At 34.8% G+C, this 25,133-nt stretch overlaps 2 protein-coding genes across 6 annotated transcripts in view; one reads left to right on the forward strand and one right to left on the reverse strand.

Annotated features, from left to right (window-relative positions):
* Positions 1-22,530, forward strand: part of LOC132910408 (uncharacterized) — a 76,163-nt gene extending 53,633 nt beyond the window's left edge. For all 5 annotated transcript variants that reach the window (XM_060966086.1, XM_060966088.1, XM_060966090.1 and 2 more), the window contains 2 exons: positions 13,242-13,279; positions 19,309-22,530. In XM_060966086.1, the coding sequence (XP_060822069.1) occupies positions 13,242-13,279; positions 19,309-20,259 (989 nt within the window). In that variant the 3' untranslated portion in view covers positions 20,260-22,530. The remainder of the gene's footprint in view (positions 1-13,241; positions 13,280-19,308) is intronic.
* Positions 22,531-23,033: 503 nt separating this feature from the next.
* On the reverse strand, positions 23,034-24,892 carry LOC132910566 (ES1 protein homolog, mitochondrial-like). The gene is made up of 4 exons (XM_060966336.1): positions 24,740-24,892; positions 24,281-24,570; positions 23,478-23,641; positions 23,034-23,245 (listed from the first exon to the last, which is right to left on the reverse strand). The coding sequence occupies exons 1-4, from the start codon at positions 24,890-24,892 to the stop codon at positions 23,034-23,036; spliced, it is 819 nt and encodes a 272-aa protein (XP_060822319.1).
* Between the last annotated feature and the right edge of the window lie 241 nt (positions 24,893-25,133).

Genomic DNA, 25,133 nt, shown 5'->3' on the forward strand with positions numbered 1-25,133 from the left:
GGCCATGCACAATGCCAATCAAGATCGGTCGTCTGACATTTACAAGTGCGCACGGCGTAATAAAGAAAATGACTGATTATCGGTCAGTTCACTTTCTATCGCGTGGGATGGTCGTTCGTGTTGGTAGTTGCCCAAAGAATTAGAGCACACGAACCCTAATGTTATCTAGGTATAGTGGTCGCTGACCATTGAACTTCTAATCTGGAAACCAGTATCGCCCTCCGGTTGTCAGCTTCTATGGTCGAGCCAGCAAGCTAGGTACAGGTTGTTACAATAAAGCCGGCAGGCATGACAAATAACTAAATCGTTTCGCTACCGTTAAACACGTGCATTGCATTAATGGCAAACGGTACTTCGACAAAGATTGGACACCCGGAGCGAGCACCTGAAAGAAGTCTTGCGATCATTGTATCTAGGAACGAGATACCTGTGACTTCTTTTATTCGTTGCCGCCTTGTAAAACAGGATAGCCACGCGTTATAAATCAGTCAAAGAATTACGTGTTGACAAGTCATAAATAAGGCGATGTAGCACTGTTGGCGACTTATTTCACGTCGATATGAAAATATCTGTCATAAGTAAGAAACGCAATATGTCAATTCTGAGTGATCGAGGAAAGGAATTATTGCAGTTCTTTCTCTGGCACTTGAAAGTTACGCGTTGACATCCTTATAAAATGATAAGATGTTAGAAAGACTACTGATTAAAAATATCTTTTTATTGGCAGGGATGTATATCTTGATCCCTGATTATGTTCTGTATAATGATTAAGCTTCGTCGTTTCATTAGGAACAAAATACTCTGTAATGGTTTGTTCTACTAACTTAGATATCTCTGTGTTTGTAATCTCATCGTAAAGGATGAAATCATCGTGAGAAAAATAAATATGCTAGACTAATTGGTTGTCACAGAATCTTAATGATCGGAACGTCCTTGCACCAACGATCGAAGTGTTCTAGATGTCATGGCTCTGCAGCAAGAAAATGGTAACAAGGATGCTGTGCTCTTCTTTCAACTGATTCGTATTTGCTCTTATTTTAATTTTAACTCTAACATTCGTTAAATGAAGATTTACTAATTAACAAATAATTAAATTAACACGTACTAAATAACACGTACTAAACGTTGTACGTGAGTTACCATTTTATTGACTCATCAAATGCGTGACAGATTCCGAAGTAGAACTAAACTACGGATGCTTATGCAAATTTCCATTCTGATACAATCGAAGAAATGAAACACACAGATAAATATCGTTATAATACGATATTTTTGTACATCATACGTTCAATCTGTGTTCATCATTCTATGCATTTTTGTATTTTAAACTTTCCATAAATGCATAAATATTTGCAGTCTAATTATAACTGTTATATTATCTACCGAAAGAATCATATCTCACGTAACAGACAGCTAAGCAAATAAGCAATTTCCTAGTGTACTGAGAAGGTTCAACAGTATCAACTTCTCAAGATAATACATGATCGAAACTATCTCTAGATCGATGACTGAGCAATCGTTTGAAATCACCCGTAATGATCGTTCCCGATAGGTATCGAGATAATTTGAAGTTTAAATTTCGAGTCATCGTATCTCCAATGATCTTGAGAGAAAAACTATTTAGAAGATTGAGAATCCCCGTGATCGTATTCAATCCGTTTGTCATAACTCGGTCGTTCGTTACCAGGAAGTTAGACACCTTACGGCATGGAGAGAAAGTCATACGAACATCATGACTCTTGTAAGATTCTACTGTTCTCCTAGAAAATTATACCGATCGTATATACTTGCGGCGATGCTTTGTATCGAACCAATCTCTACGGGCGTCAATCTCCATTCGGTGATAAATTGCGGTAGTGTGCCAGGCAGCTGCTTTGAAATCTATCCCTCAAGAATAACGCTAATATAGTCTAACCATATGTGTCTATGGTAAAGCAACGAAAGCGTTTTCACTTTTGTAATTATAACTATGTGGTTTTTGTGCTGAACGCTAACCAAGCGGTGCTAACGTTAGGTTAATTTCCTGAGATATAAATGTAATGTAAGAAGGATTTTTTATGTGCATCGCATATTTAATAGTTATATTATTATTAAAATAGAAGTATAGAACATGGATCGTTCAGTTTAATTTAATTTCTGTTTCAAAGTAGAAGGACAGAAGTTTTAAATCTTATGTTATATAAAAAAAAAAAAGGGAAATATGTAAAATTTCTCGTATAGCTGAATTCGTCACTGTGTAACAGGTATAACACTTGTAAATAAATGAATGATGTATAAAGTATTAATTAATAGATAAATTGAAACATGAAATTATGTAGAAAGTTAACCTTTTTACGTATCGGTTAATAATTTATAAATCTAACTTAATTTATGCTCAATAAATGTATTAATTAAAAAAATTAAATCTATGATCATATCTATATCTGATTTTTAACATCTTCGTTTATAAGGGAGCATATCCGACACTTTCGTTACTTATATAATGATCGGTAAGATTAAATACACTTAGTTCTGCTCTAGTTATCTAATATCTAATTAAAGCTATAATGATCAAACGTGGGCTTTTAATGTCGTGAAAGATTGTTATTAGAATCAATAATGAATGCAATGAAATATTTCGTTTGATAAGGTAATACTTGATGTCCATGTTCCTCAATAAATTAACAGTAAAAAGCCAAATCGCAATCAATAGCTCGCGTGACAAGTTAGCCTGCTCTTTAATTAGAGAGAAAGTGTCGCAAGATTCTTGTATTTCACAGTTTCCTTGCAAAAGTACAAGGGAACTTCGCTTTTCCGTACTCGACTGCTCAATCTAAACTAATATTCATAACTCGCCGCTAAATAACCTGGGACGTATAAATATATTATCGATTTATTTATTGACGATTGAAATTGAATTACATAAATTGAAAGAAACTAGAATTATAATTTACTAGATGCATAACGTTACTAAAAATATAATTATCAGATTACACTTCGTAATTCATGATTAAATAAATATTCGTTTAAAATATGAAGACATTCGTGAGATTTTCCAAACGATGAAATAAACTTGTTTATAATTCTGATGGTGAAAGTGACATGGAATAAGAGCAATTGATACTGAAAGTACTAGGAATTAACTCTGGTAATGCCAAGGCCAATCTCCCTCAACGACAAAGAGAGCAAGCGAAACATCACCGATCACCGAACACGATATTCTACAATCGATTTCGTGTTACTTTCATCTCATAATTGATCTACTTCTGTGCAAGCTTTGTATATGATTCTGCGTTATTAAATAAAATATACGAGCAACACGATTTCACACGAATCTTAAACAAGCGTGTGTGCGTGAAACGAGTTTTTCAACTTCATCAGTATTCAAAGATATTTTAGTCTAATATGAATCGATGATAGAAGTTTTGAATATGCGATTTAAGTCGAATTAACACCTATACGAACGCCGCCTATATGTAACGCCTATCTTTTTAATGCGACTAATTAGTCTATATTATACATATTTAAGCTTGATGATTCCTTCATAACATAACTATTTAACATCATATTCAGTATTCATCGTCATCAATGTTTCCTGTTGTTTACAAGTACCTATGCATGTAAGGATACATTTATTGTACATTTTATATTTATTACCTTAACAAAGAAAGTTATCCGCCTATTATAATAAAATACTATAATCCTTTGTTTTTTTAAGTTTGAAATAAAATAGAAAATGTAGAATACGTGAAAATCATAAATATTATTTTGAGACAAGTATTTGAAGATGTAGTAGAATAGTTAAATCGTGTTAGATATCTTTTTATTAAATTTAAGATGAAATAAAAACTGTAGAATATTTAAAAATCGCAAAAATTATATTATCATAGCAATTAGAATAATTAAATATCTATAATTAAATGTCCGTAATAGAAATACTATTAACTCCGCACTTCCATATACTTTTTATTATAGAATATTATTTATATTATTTGCAAGAATCGAAAGTACCAATTGAAAAGTTTCCTCTATTAACTCTAAAACTGAAATTAAAGTGTTTCTTATGTGACAAGTCGCTTCCGCAATTTGGAGTTCTATTAATCTATTTGTAAATCAATTTGCGAAACCGGCAAATCTTGATCGCGAGCCCTTGCAAGTCGTTTATCCAACCTATCGATCGTGATCTGTTCTCCATATAAGGATACGGAAGCCGGGTGCATCTGATCGTAGGATAACCGGCGATGTTTGAGGAATTATGAGCGCATGAACGTAGATGTAATCTGCTCGATTTATCAGATTTCAAATTTGAGTGCACCGAGAAAATTGCTAGGTAATCAAAAACTGGTGCATGCACTTCTTGTTTATTACGGGTGCATGATTCTAGTATTGTGCATCTGTCTATTAACTTGCCATAGATACAGTAACATTTATTAATATTCAGATACAACGATGTTTGAGATATTCTGATTATGTTTTAATCCATTAAAGCACTTATTGTAGTTAGTGGAGAAACATAAATTTTATTTATTTAATACACATAGCATTCTGCATAATAGCCAGGAAACTACGTATGTAACAGAGAAAATTAAATTTATTATCGTATCGAAAGTATCTGGCTATTACTAAATTGAAAACAAACGATTAGTTTTATCTGCGTGTTTCCTCTTTCCGACTAAATTGTCGTTCGTTGTTTATGTGGACGTATATGAAATATAATCCATGTTGGTTATCATAAATCATTGAACAAGGAACAGAACTGTGTCTGCAGGGCTACATTTTGCTGTACTAAAGAATAACTGATGATTTCACGGCAAATGGTATTATATAAATTACTTTGCTCGCAGCTGTTATTAACATACAACAGTTGTAAGCTATGCGTATATGGGCTATGCATAAATATCAGATTTTTTTATGAACTTAGCATATTTATGGTTTATTTAACTTTTTACTGTCATGAGTTAAGGACAATACCCGGAATAAATAGATCTTTTCATTTACTTTATAATTTTTAATAATATTATATCCGGAAGTGTTTAAGTAAATCAGGGTTCTAAAGTAAATTGATTAATACAAAATCATTTTTTTCAATTATTGAATCATAAGGATGTTCAATTGTATCGAATAATTCGTTAAATAATAATCTACTATACCCAGTGATACATATCAACATAAAGCTTGTAGTATTACAAATCGTCTTTAGCATTTACTTCGGAAGACTTTACGTCACTAAGTATCATGTTTACTTGTCGAAAAAGTACATATTAGGTTTTCCGCTTCCACGAGTATCGTTAATAACGTCGTAGAAACGTTCCGCGGCTGTTTCCGGATGAAAGCAATGAAAGATACAGAGAGAAGACGCCGAGTAGTGAAAGAGGCGAAGTACGATCGGCTGGATTTTTCCCTTCAAGAGAAAGTTCTTGATTGGACCCCCGCGCACGCCATGATAAATTAAACGAAAGTTTAAGTCGTCACGATCCCTAGGAGACGATCGCTACCTCGCGTTGCACGCTGACGATACGTGGCCGGAGGTGCTGTGTCGAGATGCTGTGTGTCGAGCCGTGGCCGAGCCGGATGCTTTCACTCTCGAGAAATATTTTCGAGGGACGAGATTCTTTCTCCGTCCCTCCTGTTCCGCCTGTCTCTTTCCCCTCTCTTCTCCCCTAGCCTTTTCACGAAACGTCCTTTTCAATACGATTCTTCGACGAACAAGGTGTGGCTCCTGCAAACTCCCACGTTCCGTGGCAAGTGATTCCCATGATACCGTGCGCGGCCTGTTAATGTTGCGCATCGATGCGCCTTCCTTTCTGCGGTTCTTCTTGCCATTGTTCTAACCGAACTCTAGGAAATATCGTTTCTACGAAGTTCGAATTTGCCAGTTTGCAGCGTTAATAGTATCCATTTGATTTTCTTCTAACGTTACTTGTCAACCGCGTGAAAGAGGCAGGAATTTGTTACGAAGTATGTATTCGATGACGTATTTATGATTCTTTGGGTTTTAATCGCGTTATTGTATATCAACAGTATGTTATGCTTTGTTCGTTGCAAAACCCGAAGAATCGCAAATATGAAAGAACTCCATATATTAAAACGAAATTTTAGTTAATGCCAGATGAATTGCATTTTTGCTGGTTGAATTTATTTCTCTGAACGTGATTTTCTATTCTGTGAACTCTAATTATATAAACTGTTTCCTCTCCGACAAGTTCAGATAGACGAAGTTGTATATCGTCTAATCAACGTGAAAATAAAAAATTTTAGATAGATGTATTAAATGTTAAGCAGGTTTATAATAAAAACATTGTAACCTCATTGCGGACTATATGCAAATTTATTACGATCGTTTATTAATTTCACGCAATATATTGATCAAGTGTGTTACACGTTCCACGAGACGTGAAATATTAAATCTCAAATAGTTCTCCTATTCAAACATCATAAAAGATATACATACACGTATCGGTAACCTCGATACATAATCGTAACATACCAAATAGCGCAATGCTTTGAACACATTTAAACATACGAACTTTCGATATAGTAGCTACGAATAAACAAGAAGTACCAAAGGTGGATAGTAACAGTAACAAGATCTCTGCTACTTAGGCGAAGATTAATGGAATCTCGTTCAATTAAACTCGATGCGGCGCCCACGATTCGGTGAATAAATGCAGATTATCACAACGGTTACGCGCCTCTTTTATCGTCAATGTACTTTCAATTACCCACATCTTGTGTTGGTGACGTCTACTCGGGACGCCGCTGCAACTGCGCGAAGCTCGAAGATCACGATAGTTTGAATTAACGAGGTAGCCTCGCGCCTGGCAGTGTTCATGGAATACGTTAGATTCGTCACTCGAGACGGGACTCTGTTCACAACTAAATTACATTTCGAAATCGTTGATTCGGAATACAGGGTCGATAAAGCGCTTGTCTCATTAATGATTATTGATGGGACCAACGTTTCCAGCAAATACGTAGCAACTCCTTTATGGAACTACTTTATTGCATATTCGATCGTTCTTTGTGGCACCATTCAATGCAACGTCGGAGATACAACTTTATAGTTCAACCTGTATTCTACTGTACAAAACATTTACGCGCATATCGTTAGAGCATACCTTCGAGCGCAGGAAATCATAATTGTTGCGGCAAAATCGTATTTCCTAAGTCGGTCATAAGAACATGATTATAACGATTGGATTTGAAGACCACAGGGAAAGAATATAATAAATCATGTTTTCCATTTCTTATGCGAGGGATTTTGATTGAGAGCAACGTGTCAATTTTTGCGATAAGTAAGAAAGCAGTATACCATGTATGTAGGTACGTTGCTTTATTATTCGTTGGTGGTACGAATAATCTTGTGCCTGATGTACAATTTTATTTTCTTGTCTTCGATAAAAGAAATTGGAAATTCGATTATTTATCATGTTATTAATCATCGTGTCAATTTAACGTCAAAAGACAAATGGTTAACTCAGAAAATGATGCTAATCTTATATCTTTGAAGTGAGGAGGTTACTCTTTTCTCAATAATATATCTCTTTCTCAAAGTATCATTTTAATACATTTACTTTTAGCCTCTAACAATAGCGATTATCGCTGACTATTCATTATTAGCACATTTTGACATTAAACAAGAATTATATCTATTTTGTATTTTTCGTTTTACTTCGTGTAAAACATGTTTTTCTTTACTACAGATAACTACAAACACGTTTTATTTAACTGTAGAAATTTAAACGATGCAATAAAACGTATACGAGAAAATGTATAAGTTATAGCATACATTTGCATATCAGCTACCTTCGTTCAATAATCTTGCCTCATCACCATGGATAGGCCGGTTTTCGAACACGTTTGCAATAAAGATCGAAAGATATATTTTCATTACCAATTATTAACTATAAACAGGTAGAAGAAAACCTTGGTACAAAGAAAATTTTGAACAAACTTTACGATCGAATTACATCCAATTACAAATCCATACAGAGAAACGTTCATTCGAAAAATAGCCTTCTACTTAATGTGCTAACTGCAAGTAGATATATTAATTAATCCCGTGACATGAATATCGCTCGTTGGCGACTTTAAAGGGGGCGGGTATGGTCGTTTCGCCGCTCACCAGCCAGATAAAATATTGCTGAGATATCACTCAGGAAGGTCTCTCAAAGATCTCGTTAGGCAGGCAGCAGGCGGCAAATACGGGAACGCCGTTGGCTTTTAACGATCTTTTTTCTTTTTTTTTTTTTTCAAAATGAACTGAAAGTAGGAAGCACCCAATCCACAATTCCAATCGTTCAGGTACAAATTTTCCTTGGGTTTCGTAGCTGGGTACGTAATATCCTGAGTCCTTTCTCATTGCAACCCAGGGCGAAAAAAGAAACGAGAGAGGTTCGTATTTCGAACGATGGTAATCACTTCCTCGTCGGTGGTGTGCCGCGCGGTCATAAGAATCCGGTCTGATTTGCGATTTGATTATGTCGTTCGCGTGCGTATTACAATTTCAAAGCAGCCCCGGTTATCTAGAAACGGAAAACGGTATGTTGTCGCTTCGATGTACACCGCGAGTAAGCGTGCAATTTTTTCTGTCGACTTTGATTGCTCGTCCATCAAATCAATTCGTACCGTGTACGTGCGTTTACGCGTGCAGTTTCATTGCAGCTGCTACAGAGACTGGACAATATACGATCAAATCCTACGACCAAAAATACAGAAACTTCGTTTTTAATTGTAAAATAAGGAAATAAATTGAATTCGATTGAGAAACTGATCATTGAAATTGACAAAATTTATTCCGCTATTAATTTCTTATGATCTTATACATAAACTTATTATGTGTATACTATGCATATACTGTTAATATATATGTATAATATTTATAATTTCAGAAACTGTTTTACAAGATAATTATTCTAATGTGTCAAGTGAAAAATATCTCTTGGCTGTTACATAATTGTAAATGTGCGTAAATATTTTAGTAGCTGTATTAAGTAATTTATGGCATTTGCAGAAGGTAATATAGTTCATATTATTTGAATTTCTATTTTACGTATAAATAACGTGCACTTTCCTTTCAAAAAGTATGTACACATTGAAAATATAAAATATGTAAAAATAATGAATATAAATTTTCATATTTTTATCCCAAGCAAGGATGCTCTTTCAATCGGTGTCCTCTTTAATCAATGATCGTGAGAATATAAAATAAAGAGGAGAACGCGAATTTCCAGGTCAGCCAATTTGTCTTATTAAGTTATTATAAGCACACAACATAGCCTTTTATTCATTGCGATAGCTATAGACAATAATAACACGTCATCTCCGGTTCTTAGTTGAAACAATGGCGTGAACACTGTTGAAAGCGCAGCACGAGCGGACAGATTCCCGTCTGGATCATCCTCATTATTGTTGATTTCAAGAAGTATCATTGAAGAACGAGGTCGCGTAAGAGGCAGATCAGCGTTCGATAACCGCTACTGTCGCGCGATGAAAGCGAAATATTCTATGTATAGCAAAGCGGTGTCGCATCAAGCATACGTTATTACCCAAGAATACAGTGCGGGCATTACGTATCTTTCGACATCTCCTTGTTGATTGTTCCCTCGTGAAGATGTTGCTGGCAACAGTTCTTTAGAAAGTGGAGGTGTACATCGATGCGTTAAAAGATCGGTATCTATGTCATCGTGTAACATAAAGTACGATTAATATGGAATACGCGTCATTCGGAGTTTCAGTAGAATGAGTCTTGCGTTTCTCTTAACGTTTCAAGTGGAATGAGCGTTGCGTCTATGTTGATGCGTTAGGAAACTAAAAGTCATTTTTATTCCTGATAAAAGAATGTTTCTGTTAGTAGAATATATCGAAGTTATAATATTTTGTTGTAGTAGGAAGGTTAAAGTTATAAGAAGATTTATTTCAATATCACGATGATTCTTCTACTTCCACGTAACTTATAAGGAACTTCAATGTACGGTATTCAGAATTGCCAATTTCAAATTTTTAGGAGCCGATGTTTCATACCTATCAACCTAATACGAATGTTAAATCGATGGTACGTTCTACATTCCTTGCTTGAAAGCGAATGAATGTAATTAATTTCTAACAATGATTAATACAGTGATTATAACTTTCCTTCCTTATGCATTTCCCATATATTGCAAAAGAACAATTCCTTGTCTTTATGTAATTTCTTTCGTAGGTAAAGATATACTTAGAATGTTCTTATGGACGTTCTATATACGTATACATATTCTGGTAGAAGTTTTCTCAATTTTCAATCATAGATGAATATCAATGCCTAGTCTATTTTGCATTGACATGTTCTAGATAAATAATTCATATCTAGGATAATCATTGACGAAGCAATTTAATCAGCTGTAAAATTGCATACCTATTATTGACTAACTATGAAACACTGCAATTTTATTGTACGTATCGCTGAAACAACGTTAAATGTTTAAAGTTCACAGCTATACCATGGTATGGGCATGGGAAGATGTACGAAGGAATAATGTCAGCACAACGGGAAACTGAATGTCACATCTAAATGTACATACATATACGTTTTACACGTATAAATATAATTTTAAAATATTTCTCTTTATTTAATCCATTATTATTTAGGAAGGTACTTTATAAATTATTAATTTCTATATATTTAATCGTAAACAGTCCTAAGTTGATATTTTGAATAACTCTTTAAAACTGTCAGTGTACTTAATAATATATGAACATTCTTTGCAGTGCGTATTCCTTTCTAAACGCAGGAATCGCGATACATCTTTCGTTGCGATCAATGATACGCACTGCAATAAATTACGAGAATTTCACAGAATCGGTCCAACAAATTACTGGCCGATGCCGCATTACGTTGCGGTGACTGTAATTGGTGTGGTGAAATACTACCAACACACTGTGATTTAACAATTTTATTTGAGAAATCTTTTTCTGAATAATGTTATGATATCTATCCGATTAATATGATGATAACTTATCTGAATAAAGAGGATAAAAGCCAATTATGTGTAATTAATTAATAACAGGCGTCATGCTGAGTCATACAGTGGATAATATTTTGTTTTAGAATGTAATAAATTTATTATATTTTGCAGTCTGTTATGTATTAACTTTATCTTAACATGAGTGATCACATTAACGCGAGGAGAACTTTTTATTTAAATCGTAACGATGTTTTGCGCTACAGTATTGCATCGATACATCTACCGTAATTAATGCACTATATTTCGAATGAGAGAACGTTTGACTTTTATACTTGTGTATATAGGTATTCGTAATATTTATATTATTGATATTGGCAATATTATTGTCAATTATAATTCCATTTCGTAAAATTATGATGCCTTTTCATCTTATTTGCCTCTCACGTCTTCTTTTGTTCGCCAAAATTCGTTGTAATATATTGTCCATCCGTATATAAAAAAACGATATTGTAATAAATAAATTTTCTTTTATTCCGCTTTGATTAAACGTCTGGATTTACATTCTAACGTAGCCACGGTAATAAGCAAAAACGACGATTAATGTCTCTTTATCGTCGCAAGAGGCACTTTCTTCTTTCATGCAACGGATTTGATCAATTAGGAGTTTATTAGGAGTTTATTATGCCTGACTATGTAGGCATAGTTTGTTTTAAAGTTGATTTGAATAGTGAGCCTCGTCGGAGACATTCGCGTTCGAAAATGTAAAGCGGAGCGACAAGTAAGTAGGAAATGTACGAGGTGATCCAAGCGCCTTGTCTTTCAAACTATACTTGACAGGTTGAGCCAAGGGAGCAACTGCTCGGGCGTTTTAACTTTGAACACGTACCACGAAGATCTCCCGAGACGTACTACGTCATCGCTAAACGTTTGTGGCTTGTCATCGCAGTAATTGACTTTCTCTCCTGACAACGATGAAAGAAAACTGTCGTAGCTGCACGCTCGGACAGTCTGCGTTAATTAATCCTTTCTAACTCGACCCATTCGAAGCTTTACCTATAGCAATTTATTATTTGTCTAATGAAGAAAGTGGTAGAATGTGCTTTTCGAATTTTATTTGTAACATAGGCATGGAAACGACTATTTTTGAAATGTTTCTTAGAAACACTAATTAACCAGTGCGGTAATGGCGCAGTTAATGTATCGCGATATACTACTGGGCTAATAGATGTCTCAATAAATAGGAATGTTGCTGTTACGCGTTTAATAACTCCTTGCTTTTATTCATTTTTATGCCATAATTTATTCTTGTAGTACCACATTGCGCGTACACTGAAACCAGAATGCAATTTGCATGTTACGCGCAAACGCGTTATGATCATGACAGGTTTAAACATTTTATAAGGTGTGAAAAAACTGTTGTTACAAGCATAATTTTAGGCATGAAAATTGTATAAAATGCGTCCCAATGTGTTGGTAATAATCGTCTTCGGCCTTTATGTAGATCGTTGGACCGGTCGCATTTATCATTCTCAGGCAGCTTCGTTGTTACTCGATTGAAAATTTCAAGGAGCGCCTCAGTATGCCTTGAACAGCGAGGGGACGATCATTTATCAACGGCCATTCCGGTATTCAATTTAACCCTTATTAGATGAGTAATTTCCTGATCGTGCCTATTAGCGGATTAATCAACAGATTTGCGTATGATCGAACGATAATGGTAAGCCTTCCTGTCGGATAATTGCATCTCGTTTTGTGTTTAACTGATTCCAATAAAATTTAGATAGATGACTGAATGTCTGAAAGATTCTAAAAGGAATATTCGATATAATTCTATTCTCTAAATTATTTTTCTATAACGTTTTTTCTAAAATTAACAAGCGAGCAGGAAGAGAGAATATCGGCTAGAAATAAATTAGGCAATGTGGGAAATGTAACAAAACTTGAATATCCAGTTAATACAATTTATGATTGTACTTCTTAGCTTGTACTGTTTTTTCGTTTTTATCGCTGATGTTTAATATCTACTGAATAAAACAAGAGCAACTAATCGCCATTTTAAAGAAAAATACACTATGGGATATATCCAACTATGTTTGTATAACTCCTCAAATATACATGGGGCAAGTCGAATATATAGCAAAAACCGCGGAAACTTCAAGATACCTGAGAACTTATACATCACACATTTTCTCCAATTTATTGTATATTCATAATATATATATCTGTATAATAAATACTATCTTAATGACGATATTTCTTAATTAACTACTCTGCCATAAATAATTTTTGTATCTTACAAGAACTTATTCTTTGTTTCAGATGGAGCGCCAGTTCCTGCAGACGCTATTGAACACGAGGTAAGAAAAGGCTAGAAAGAAAACGCGGGTTTTTTTATCTTTTTAACAGAACGTGTAGAAAGTCAGTGACTTGATTTATTTCATGGATTGCGATGCTGGTTTATTATTTATTGCATGTCAATTTATAAAATACGATTGCCCCTTGCCGTTTGAACAATTTCGCGTAAAATGACTCGCGTTAGCGTGTTTCATTATGATTTCACGCTTTTATATTCCATTAAAATAATATCAATAAACCAACGATCAATGAAACAGCAAAGGAAACTATTTTGTTTTTTAATAAATCACACTTAATGAAATAGATTAGGCGCTTTACGTATCGTTAATAATTTGTACATTGTCTCGCTTTCGTTTGTCTTGCAATAAAATAATATGACTCATGCTTCGTATCAAACGCTATATTCGCTATATTCTAGCATTGCATTAAAAATTTCATATTACGTTATTGACGTATTGCGTGATATAAATACCAAGATTTATGAGTCTGCTATATTACGTGAGACGTATTTTTCAGTTGGAATTACAAGTAAGAAACTATGTAGATCGACCACGAATGAATCAAGTCAGAAGATATCGTGAACACTCTACCTCTTCTTTGGCACATTGCGTATTTAAAGTCACTCTCGTTACGAAAGGAGATAATGACATCGATTAAAAACGCACTCATTAGCTCTTTATATAACTGTGCCAATATGCGTTTAGATTATCGTCTTGCAACTCTTTCCTGTCAAACAAACTAAAATAAAAGTGAAACTGATGCCTGGCACTCATAAATTTGACGCGTTGATGCACACTTATAGGAAATGTTCACACCGAATGAAATATTTTACAAGCTGAAAAATTGTTATCATTAGAAAACCATTAGACCCAAATAGTTTAATAAACATTTTTCACAGGTTCACAGATATATGTGAAATGTAACGGCGTAGATCTTTGTAAATAGTTAACAAATATGTTCATAGAAGATAAAATTTGGAGAAGATCCACAGATGATAAATAGGGAATATACCTTTTGTTTTCTCAATTTCATATTTCATTCTTTAAAAGGCAAATGATCTACTTTTATAAGTTTGTGTGAGGAACGGTCAAGAAAATTTTTTTCTAACATATTACGTATTCTGTCGATTTTTTTACAACGAGAAACTGTACTCTGCAATAAAGATTCCGTGAATTAAATAGATTTTGTGAAATACTATATTTGCTCTAGTATTTAGATCAAAGTGCAAAGGATGGAATTTTAATGAATCGTCGAGTGAGTAATATAAGAAATAAGTATAATACGAAACGTCAGCTTGATTTCTAGAAACGAAAAGACCAGCTTTACCAGAACTCAATCAATCATTATTGCAACGTGCCGATCATTTTGATCCGGAATGGGACCGAAACGTCATAGGTCGATATCCCACGATCAGCTGAGGCGTCGAAACGGATTTCGCTAGAGGATTTGTGCGATACTTTCCCGTCTGTTGCACCTGTGCAATAAAGCTTCCATGTTTCTTTACGCTACGATTGTATCTCTAGCGCACGTTGTATCATCTATCCTATAGCCTACAGCTCGGTAGACTGATTGCCCTTAATACACATATAATTTATACCGAGGAGAGGGAGGATAGGACGTTGCAGCTAATTGGATTCCCTGCATACAAACGTTGACTTAATATAATAATCATCGGTGCGTTGTGTTGCTGTTACGAACGAGCCGCAAGATTAATTCGCGTTCTGTAATCGCGTGTTAATAACAGCTCCTTTTCTTTCTTTTGCGGTCAGCCGATGCAACAATCCATCTTCTTGTGTCCTGTGTCTAAGATCGTTGGCTGAGGATACAGGGGAGATTTGTCATGATTTTGATCTCTTTCAGCCAAACAACCCTTTCACTTGCGTTACTTCGTTGCCTTTCTACGCCGCTTAATTGTAAATAAAAACAAGAAAGATATATATCAAATACTTCTTGTGAATTCTCTTTAAAAAACGATATATAAAACGCTTTGCTGATTATACTCCTCATACGTTAGATCTTATTACACGTTTTTTCTTGATAAAACGTCAGAAAAATATTCGTTACGATATCCTTTTCCTCGATTCGTGTAAAGTAATGGCTATAGTGACGTAAAGTTTTACTCGCGCTCAGCGTTTATCGCATTTAATGTAATCATCAGACCGTGGATATTTATGCAACATAAAGGTGTCAAAATATGTAACAAATATGAAGATATCTGTGCCAAGTTGTGCAGGATGTACACTCGCGGTCAGAAATCTTAGGATATCTTTTACTATTAATAATGCTTTATCTCCGATGGAGATCTTATGTAGAAATAATTATTTTATAAATATCTATAAAAAGTTTCCATTTTGTCATGTGACTTTTGTTTCCATATAAATAGGTTCCACGATAATAACTTACAAAGAACTCGCTTTCTTAATACGTTAATTGCCACACAAATTTTATATATTTTACCATGGCAAACGCAACAAATTGAAATATAGCGCATCATAACATTTAATTTTTGCCAAATACCATACTGTATTTCTGCAACTTTTTCTCTGACAATATCACCGGTCACGTACGTCGTTAAAAATCTTTTACTCGATAAAATTTCTCTTAGTTCAGTCGTAAAATGTAGGCCACCGAGGTAATCAACGTGTTAATTAAAAATACGATTGTGTTAATTAGAAATGCCGGTTGATCGTATCTAAATAATTTACCGCGACATTTTCTTCTATCGTGATCACGGTCAGAAGTATTTATTCAGAATCGTGATCATCTCTTCTTACGCGACATAACAGCTCATCTATCACTTTCATTTACGAGGGCAAAAGGTGCTCGTTGTCTACAAATCTTGATGCAATATTCGCCTCGGAGGTCATTCGTAAAAAAGCAGCGCGCATATGTTAACGTCCGTTTGCCGGAAAATGTTCTGTGCTTCATTGATTTATAACTTGGTTCGTTCGCTACCCATCTGAAACCTTGTAACTTTATTTATGTTCTTACACGTAACAGTATGTACTTCCTTATCGTATCTGAGGAAATATATTCTATCGTAGCAAGCAATAAATTTTTCGTTTTTAATATTACCGTTTATAACGAATGATTGCTTATTTAGTGCATTACATGTTGAAATAAAATGATATCATAATATACATATGTTAAAGTAGACATACTGGATGCCTCAAATAGAGGCATCAAATGGAATGATTTCATTGAACAAACAATTTATTGCGCTATATTATTATGTTAAATCAACTGATCTTTATAACAAGAATGTAACAAGGATTTGTGTTAGAAGGTTTATCGACAATTTTATCTTATTTTTGTTTCTCTGATTAATATTTAATTATTTAATATGGCATGATTTAAAAGATACTGCCTTGAACATGAGAAAATTATTATCTTACAATAAAATGAACGTATTATATTTTACTAGAATATCTTATTTTAAATTTGTATAATTTCAATTGGATCGTCAACACGTACGCACAGATCATATTGTTCATATTTAAAAAGTTTGATTTAAAAAATTGTGACATTTGACTTTCAATAACTCGTTTAAATTGTGAAATAGTAAAAAAGTTGGAAATTCAATTATCGCCTGCGTAAATCGTGTCAGAGAAGTGTTAATTCATCGTCCGATGAACGTATTATGAAATACCTACATTTCAGCTCTAAGAAAATTAAATTACGTTTATTTAAACAAATCTATCATTTAAGACGTGAAGTCAGATACAATTGCAAACATTTGTTAATCCAAATAATTGTCATACTATGAATAGAATTTTCTTTCATTTGATATCAGTTTAATTGTAAGGGAAAAAAAAGGTTTGTTTGTAACGGAATTAAAATATTATTTCAACACTTTTACTCGGCTGTAGCAACTCTTCGTACTCTCTAATCATTGTATTTACGCTTTTCAATCACTGTTTCTACATAACTGCATCAACACGCTAACTTGCAACCGCTTGACTACCTTCAATCATCACATTTGTTCAAGCCAAATTTAATTAGCTTTAATGATAAATAATTAAATGATACGCAAATAAATTAATAACTAATAATACGGCTAAATATCATAATTGCTGCTAATTGTTGTTATCGTATCTGTATATATGTTATTTTACAATACGTATAGATAAAACTATAAATTTATTATATATATAAACTACTATATAACGATGCTTCTTGTGAGTATTTTCTAAATTGGCAACTCTCTATCTAACAATTAAAGTTCCGTAAGATGTTTTTGATACGCATATATATTGTCTAAACTTCCATATTGAAAGTATCAATAACAAATTTTAATACAATTTTCGATTACTTCTGATTAGAAATAAAAGGAGATAAAAATTGGAGTATTTATATTCTGTGGCAACAAACAACTTCTTTTTAGCGTAACAGTATTTTCACCAATTGAAAAACATCGAGAGCAATCGATGTTGCAGCTGCCATTAAATATTTCACTGGAGGTTCCGCAACTGCTGTGTTGAAACTTATTATTAGTATCCAACACTAACCCGAGAACTTGTTAGAATTTGGAAATTCGTTACGTTGATAGCCACAGCCTGAAAATTCGTATTTCCAATGCACGTGAAATAATACACAAATATCCACGTACATAGTCAGAACTATACGTATTGTGATACGAACAGGCGTGTGTACATGCATGTGAAACAGAGATTTCTGCGCGTGACACATTCATCGATGCATGAAATTTCCATACAAATATGAGACAATCAAAACTGCAAAAAGATTGCATTTTAATTATACGACACATCCAGCACATGCACCTACTGTTTTCCATTTATTATCGTTTAAATTACCGCGTAGACTCACTCACCATGTTATACACGTGTATACAACGTCGAATTACCATACAATCGTAAGACGCATAGCTTACCTCCCAGTAAATAACCGATAATCGAACGTCCAGTAGGAATTGATCGTTACCCTTAGGATTAGATAGATAAAAAAATACATAGCCATAGGAAAGACTCTAGGATCGAAACATTCGACGAATACAAAGTAGGCGAATACAGTTATAACGTGAGTAAGTTGACCTGACATATTGGTAACAATACTAGGCGTGTCACCGGTGTGTTGCAACTGATTTCAACGACTATCGTCCGTATTAGCATTGACGCGTGAGTATTGCTCGCGTCCGCACGTGCACGTTCCTCCACCAGATAACACTGTATAGTACGCGTAATATTGAACGGCACAAATATATAGGCGCAGCTGGTATCCACGTCATATGCACGATAGCAGCTAACTAGTTTTGCAGCCGGTCGTCGGCACGAAGATGTCTTAAATGTCAAGGCGAGGACACGGTGGTGTTGTCCTAGCCGAGGATAGACCATCGCCTTTTATACGATCGGTCAATGAGCTCCGCGAAAGGAACTTCGGTATACGTCATCCTGGCATACCTTTTAACAAGAGTTCATCTCCAGAACAATGAATGCGATAAATCTTTCGTCACGCGACTACTCGCGTCTTTTTCCAGGAAAACATATCCTGTTGAAAATTTGTTTGATTCATCTTATTTTTCATTTTTAGAAGCTTCTTTTTTTAACTTTTATTCTTAAGATTCTTTTGCCCTATGCGAATATTGTTTCGGTATCTTCGTCCCGGAATAATATCACCGTCAAGTGGTAATTTTTCTTTTTCTCTAGTATCGAATAATATTAACACTTTTAACTTCGTTTGTTCAATCTCGTCAATCTTTAAAATAAAAACATTTTATGTTCCAGTAATAAATATGGCTGTTTGGGGGAGAATATCGTACATGTACAAGTTTATTTAAAATTATATAAAAATTAAAAAACGTGCATATAATATATAAAAATGTACAAGATAAGGGTCGTCCTAATATTTACTGGGTACGACCAATTTAGGTTTCATTTCTCTAGCTGCGCTCGTCAAAATATGACACTTCACAAATATTCAGTCTATTTAGTAAATCTTACAGACTCTTACTGCTCGAACAAACAATATTTCGCTTGCGATCGTAACATACAAAAATTTCGTTTGTATGTTCCAGGACTCCATAGCGTCGGCCTCTGAAACAGGCGAGGAATACGAAGACGGTGACGACTCGGATATGTACATGGAGCCAGACGGTACCGAGCCGGACGAAGGCGACAAGGTAGAAAGAAACCAAGAGGACGAAACTTACAAAAACACGACTGACGAAGTTCCATCAGACGTGGCCGAGATAAAAGACGAACTACCAAGCTCTACCACCGACAAGCCTACCTCGAAGGACCAGAAAGCGGAAAATACCAAAGAATCGAGTCAAACGGATGCGCCTGACTCTGAAGACAAAAGCTTGGAAACCGATAGTCAAAACTTCTTCCCTTCGTTTGCGGAGTTGTTTGCGAATCACAGGGCTTCCTTCGCGGAGCAACAAAGGTACAGACCCAATAGATTCCTCGGATACTTCCAACGCGATCGCAGTGGCTATCAAACAGCGACTGCAACGGCGAAAGACGTTCATCATCCGCTTCTAGGGTCGGGGAACTTTGGTGTGATTCGAGGCGGCACTTACTACCCTGAAGAGAAAGAAAACGACGAATACACGATGGACGATAGTCTGTACAATCCTTACTACCACGGTGGAAATCGTGGCCGTGCAAACTATTTCAGCAATCCGAAACCTCAGCCGATTCGCGGCGGCGATTTCTTCGCGAATTTCCGAGACTTCGCCGATATCACGGCTCCGCCTAAGTCCAGTTTCTCACACTTATCCGTGGTTTATGCAAATAAGAACGGCAGCACAGCAGGGCGTATCACAGAGCCTAGGAATATTATCGAGACCCTGAGGATGTTGGAAGAGGAAGGGCAAACTAGTTCCGAGGTAACGACCACGACAGAAGCGCCGAGGAAGAAGCAGAGCAAAGGGAAAAGGAAGTTGATGAAGATGAAGCAATACGAAGAGGACAAAGCCAGAAGATCCCGTATGACCGTCGAACCTTTGTTAGCGCTCAGTTGAACGTACGCCGGGATCCAAATTGTATGGTAGTGTGGACGCGAACCCCGGGATCTTTTCCCAAACGCGAAATCTGGCCACGAGATCAGAACCAAAGTCTGAAAAGTGTTGTCACATCCTACTACGTATCGGAGGAGTTTGTGCTGAAAATGAAAGGAACAATGATCAAAGGGACGCTTGCCTCGCGTTTATCTGAACGTTTACGAAGCAACTATATGATCGTTTTGAAATTTTTTCCAGGTAAATTCCGATACGTCCTGAGACTGGATTTTATATTAATAAGAACGTTCGTACAGAGATCTTATTCCTACGTAAGCGTGTTCCGTTTTCGTATTTCTTGATTATCAGCATTAACATAAATGCGTTCCACCTTGGCGTATTGAAAAATCTCCTTTGCAATTGTAACGATTGCGCGGAAACCGCGTGTTTCGAGCAATTATTTAAATTGTTTATGGGAGATAAGCTGTTATTTGTGTACCGTTCTCGATTTGTAATTCAACGTTTCAGACATTCTGAGAAAACTAAAAGCGCCAAAATACAGGTTACCGTCGAATCGAACCACTAATGATACTGTAGAAACTTAGAGCTTACTGAAATTATATGAAAATTTCTTAAGTTAGCATCGATATACTGTCAAGTGAACATCGAAGTGTTTTCTATTCGTGTTCTGCAATGACGGATTAATCGTTGGACGAAGAAAACAATTTAAAAGGAATAAAATATTTCATCTTTATCTGTAAATCCAAATTCAAGAAACTAGCCTATTCGTCTGTGGAGATCACATTGAATCATAAATAACGTTCTCTCAGTATATCTTCAGTGATATTTCCAACAAAGCAACACTTTTTATACACTTGCATCGTACATAACATTTTTCCATTAATTTAAGAATTAAGAAGATCCTCATTTAAGAAATATCAACGAATTCAAATTGTCAGTGTCTCCTAATTTTTATTATCTCGCTATTAATATCCTACGTATGGTCAGGCATTATAAGATAATTCTCTTCTCAATAGATACGGTTCCTTCATCAACCATTTTCGAAGCTTTTCCTAGCAACGTACTATAGCACGTACGTTGTCATTTCAATGAAATAATTCGGTATAATATATCTCGTTCATATCCACCATGAGAATATCTCGTTTAAGATTCGCATAGAAACGCATTGAAACGTGCGACGGTTCAAAATTGCTTTCATCGTCGATCGATTAATCCCCTAACTTTTGTATGCGCGTATAAGTAGTCATCTCAAGTTGGCGAGTTGCGATTGTGTCAAACTCGTTTATCGGCAATTCACGGACACATTTTAAATTGATTGAATGCACTTGCGCGTGCAGTTTCGTTATGCTCGAGTAAACCTCGATCCGGTACGAGTAACTCGTACACACTAACGATAATTTCCGTTCATACGCTGTGCACAGTTGACGCACGCGATCACGTGCGAATACACCGAGTGTGAAAATAGAAAATTCTACGCCACGCGCGTTATCATCGAGCGCAAGAACGGAATCACGCGGAGAAAAAAGAAAAATTGTTGCAAGAGCGTTGATTTGCGTGCATCGCGGCCTTTTGTAAATAAATTCCATCGCTCTCTGCTTCGTGTTTTCTTTAGTGTTTTAGCTAAAGCAGAACCGGACTAACACTCGCGCCTTCATTCCATGAATATGTATTTGTTCGTTCGGATCTCGTTTCTGCGTCTAGCTATGTAGTTTCTAAACGAGTAAGATCGATCGTGGATAAGTATCTCTCCTCTTCTTTTCTTTACACGCAGACTGTGTCTCGCTGCATTTATTAAATTCACAAAGACTGTTCACCTATTAATTATTATCGGCTTAACGTAGAATTGTTCATTCCTTTTTCATAAATTAAACTAATATTTCTCTCATGAAAGCATCTAGTTTTGTTTAGATCTACATGTAAGCGACTTTTCTTCACAGCACCCTTTGATATGTCTTTTCTAATTCGATTGAAGATCATGCATTTCAATCGTTAGATCGGTGGTTTGTTTAACAAAAATTTGCTCTGATTCTCGGGAAAAATCACGGCGAAGATTCATCCTGTGCTTCATAATAGGAAAGAATTATGAAGAGGACAGCCTACAAGTGAATTATTCGCCGTAGATTTCGGCGCATTGTTATAACAGTTGTTGTTGATTATTTTAAGTATATGAAGTAGGTATAATAATTAAATCGAATACTCTGTCTCATGCTGTTTTTAATATGGTGCAAAGGGACACGATGAGATATCGAAATAAAGTATATTTTTCATAACTTACGTGAATGTGAAATCCTACTACGATCATTTCCTACGATTTATACACGGGCACTCTGTTCTCAAGGTAAGTAAATTGTACTGGATATACCATAAGACAAAGTTAATCTCATCTGCAGAACAGACGTACAAAAAATGGGAAAAAATTCAAGAATGCTTATACTTTCTAATATCGTACAATCAATTTTTGAGACAAATGTTTCAAAGATTTCTTAGGATGAGTAAGGAAATCGCTTTAAGAAAATGAAATTAACGATTATGATATGCGATTGAAATTTTGCTCGATGAGTAAGTGATTCTGATTTTGCAAGAAAAGTTAATAAATTGAAAATTTATTAATATACTTTACAATCACTATATTTCGAGTAATTGATAAATATTTACACACGAGCGATGCACTTAAAAGAAATAGAAAAGTGAAACTTCACGATAATCGGGATATTTGTAATTCACTTAAGCGATTAAAAACTTAATATGATATCGAATAGAACATCGAAACATCGTTGTCAATTCATGCATTTCTTCAACGCAGTAATTAATTTCCCTATACCATTATGGATATCTAAATAAGACGCAGGTTTATACATCCAGGCTGGTGTACTAACGACATTGTATTTTTTACATCTCGTTACTCCCTTCACATTTTTCATTTCTATCTTGGCTCCCATGTCTTTTGCTTTCTTAATAGCATCGGCGTACGGCCAATCTTGTGCTGGTGCTAAATTTAAAATCATATAACGATGTACATTTTTGGTAATAATAAATTTTTGGTTTGACTAATATGCATCCCTGTACAAAATTATACTTGTTATAATCTTCTAAAATTTTTATTATTATATATTATAATATGATGGATACTTTAAGATAACTGTTCTAATCTAATAATTAATTCAATAAGGTAAATCTATAAATAAAAGTATTGGACAAAATTATTTTCTTTAATAACTTACAATCTTTTCCAAGTGTAATTTTAACACCCTTTAATACTCTCGCCACAAGAACGCTTGCAATGCACATCGATGCAATTGGTTTCTTTTCACAGTAAAAGTCTTCGATAAGCTTTTCCAAATCAGGAAGTATCGTACAGTCGGCGCCTTTTGCCGCGAAATTGCTCCTGTAACAAATGCATAAAGTGAGTAGGGAACAGGTAGACAGAGTAATAAAGAAAAATTCATTTTATTAATACATTTTTCATATCATCGTCTCTTAATATTATATGCAGATTAACATAGTACTATAAATCCTTTCATACGGAATTTATCGCTGATAATAAGAAAAGAAGCTGGTTATGATTATATCGAAAGCAAGGTCAAAAGCGATAAATTTTCATTTTATAGCATTCATATTTGGAAAGGAATGGTTATCTTACGAGTGGCATGATTTCCCCCATAATTACAAAAACTATTTCAGAACACAGTAATTTTACGTATCTTACTCGTTTTAATTATCGAAAGTATTTAGCAAGGGGTAAAACACAATTCTATTAAATCTGGTAACATATAATTTTCTCATATTTATTTATGAGAAACTTAATGGATGATATATAAGAAATGAAAATGCAATAATTTTATTTAATCTTAAAATTAATTGCATTTGTTTATTTCCACTGTAGCTGTGAAGAAATAAAAAAGAGATAAAAGATCAAAATGATTACATATACCAAATCATGATTAGTTTAAACAAAAAGGATGAATGTAAAAATTTCACGGAAATTAATTCTTTAACGATGTTTAAATAAAATACAAATACCAACAATGTCTTTGCCGCACCAAATCCTCCAGGGAGAACGAGTGCCCCGTGCATGCAAGCTTCACATTCGCATAGCGGTTTAATACTCGATCTAGCCAATCTGGCAGCTTCGACTAGTCCGTTTCTGGATGGACTGTTTGTATCTGGTTGTTTAGTGAAATGATCGACAGTTTCGCAAATGTCTACATCCGGCGCGTAAAAGTGTGGCACCATATCTTTCCGGCAGATATGTATCGCCGACGATACGGCTTCCGAAATTTCGGTACCATCTAGATAACCGCACCCGCACAAAATCTGCAGCGAAAATATTTCAGACCAAACATGGATTATATTGCAGAAGTCAAACAGAGAAGTTTAACGATATAACTTTTAATTTTTGAGAACTATTGCGTATAAAAATAACACATCTAATCTAATTTAATATATATATATTTTATAATATTTTACACATGTATGTACTTACAACAGCTACAGATACAGGTTCACAACTTTTCTCTTGCTCTCTTTTACAACACTTTCTGTTAACAATTTTTGACGTGTGAAAAGTGGATGACAAAACGGATCTAAACATGGAATATTCATTTTGTAAAAGTGGTAGTATCCGTCCACGTATCATAATACAAAAGTGTGAAGTACAAGATAAAATGACGTTAAAATTTTATTTATGTAGAGTTTGACAAATAATTTTATACAGCGAATTCCTCCATTTTACTAATTTACGATATTCGTCTGTTTTATTCAAGCGACGATGCAAAAAGAAATATTTAAGCGTAATTTGAAGGGAAATTAGAGAAAACTTTTTTAATAAATTTATTCCTTTAAACTTAGAATCGACGCCGATCCACGCGTATCTTTCT

Source organism: Bombus pascuorum, chromosome 9 (assembly GCF_905332965.1).
Source record: "Bombus pascuorum chromosome 9, iyBomPasc1.1, whole genome shotgun sequence".
Taxonomy (NCBI): domain Eukaryota; kingdom Metazoa; phylum Arthropoda; class Insecta; order Hymenoptera; family Apidae; genus Bombus; species Bombus pascuorum.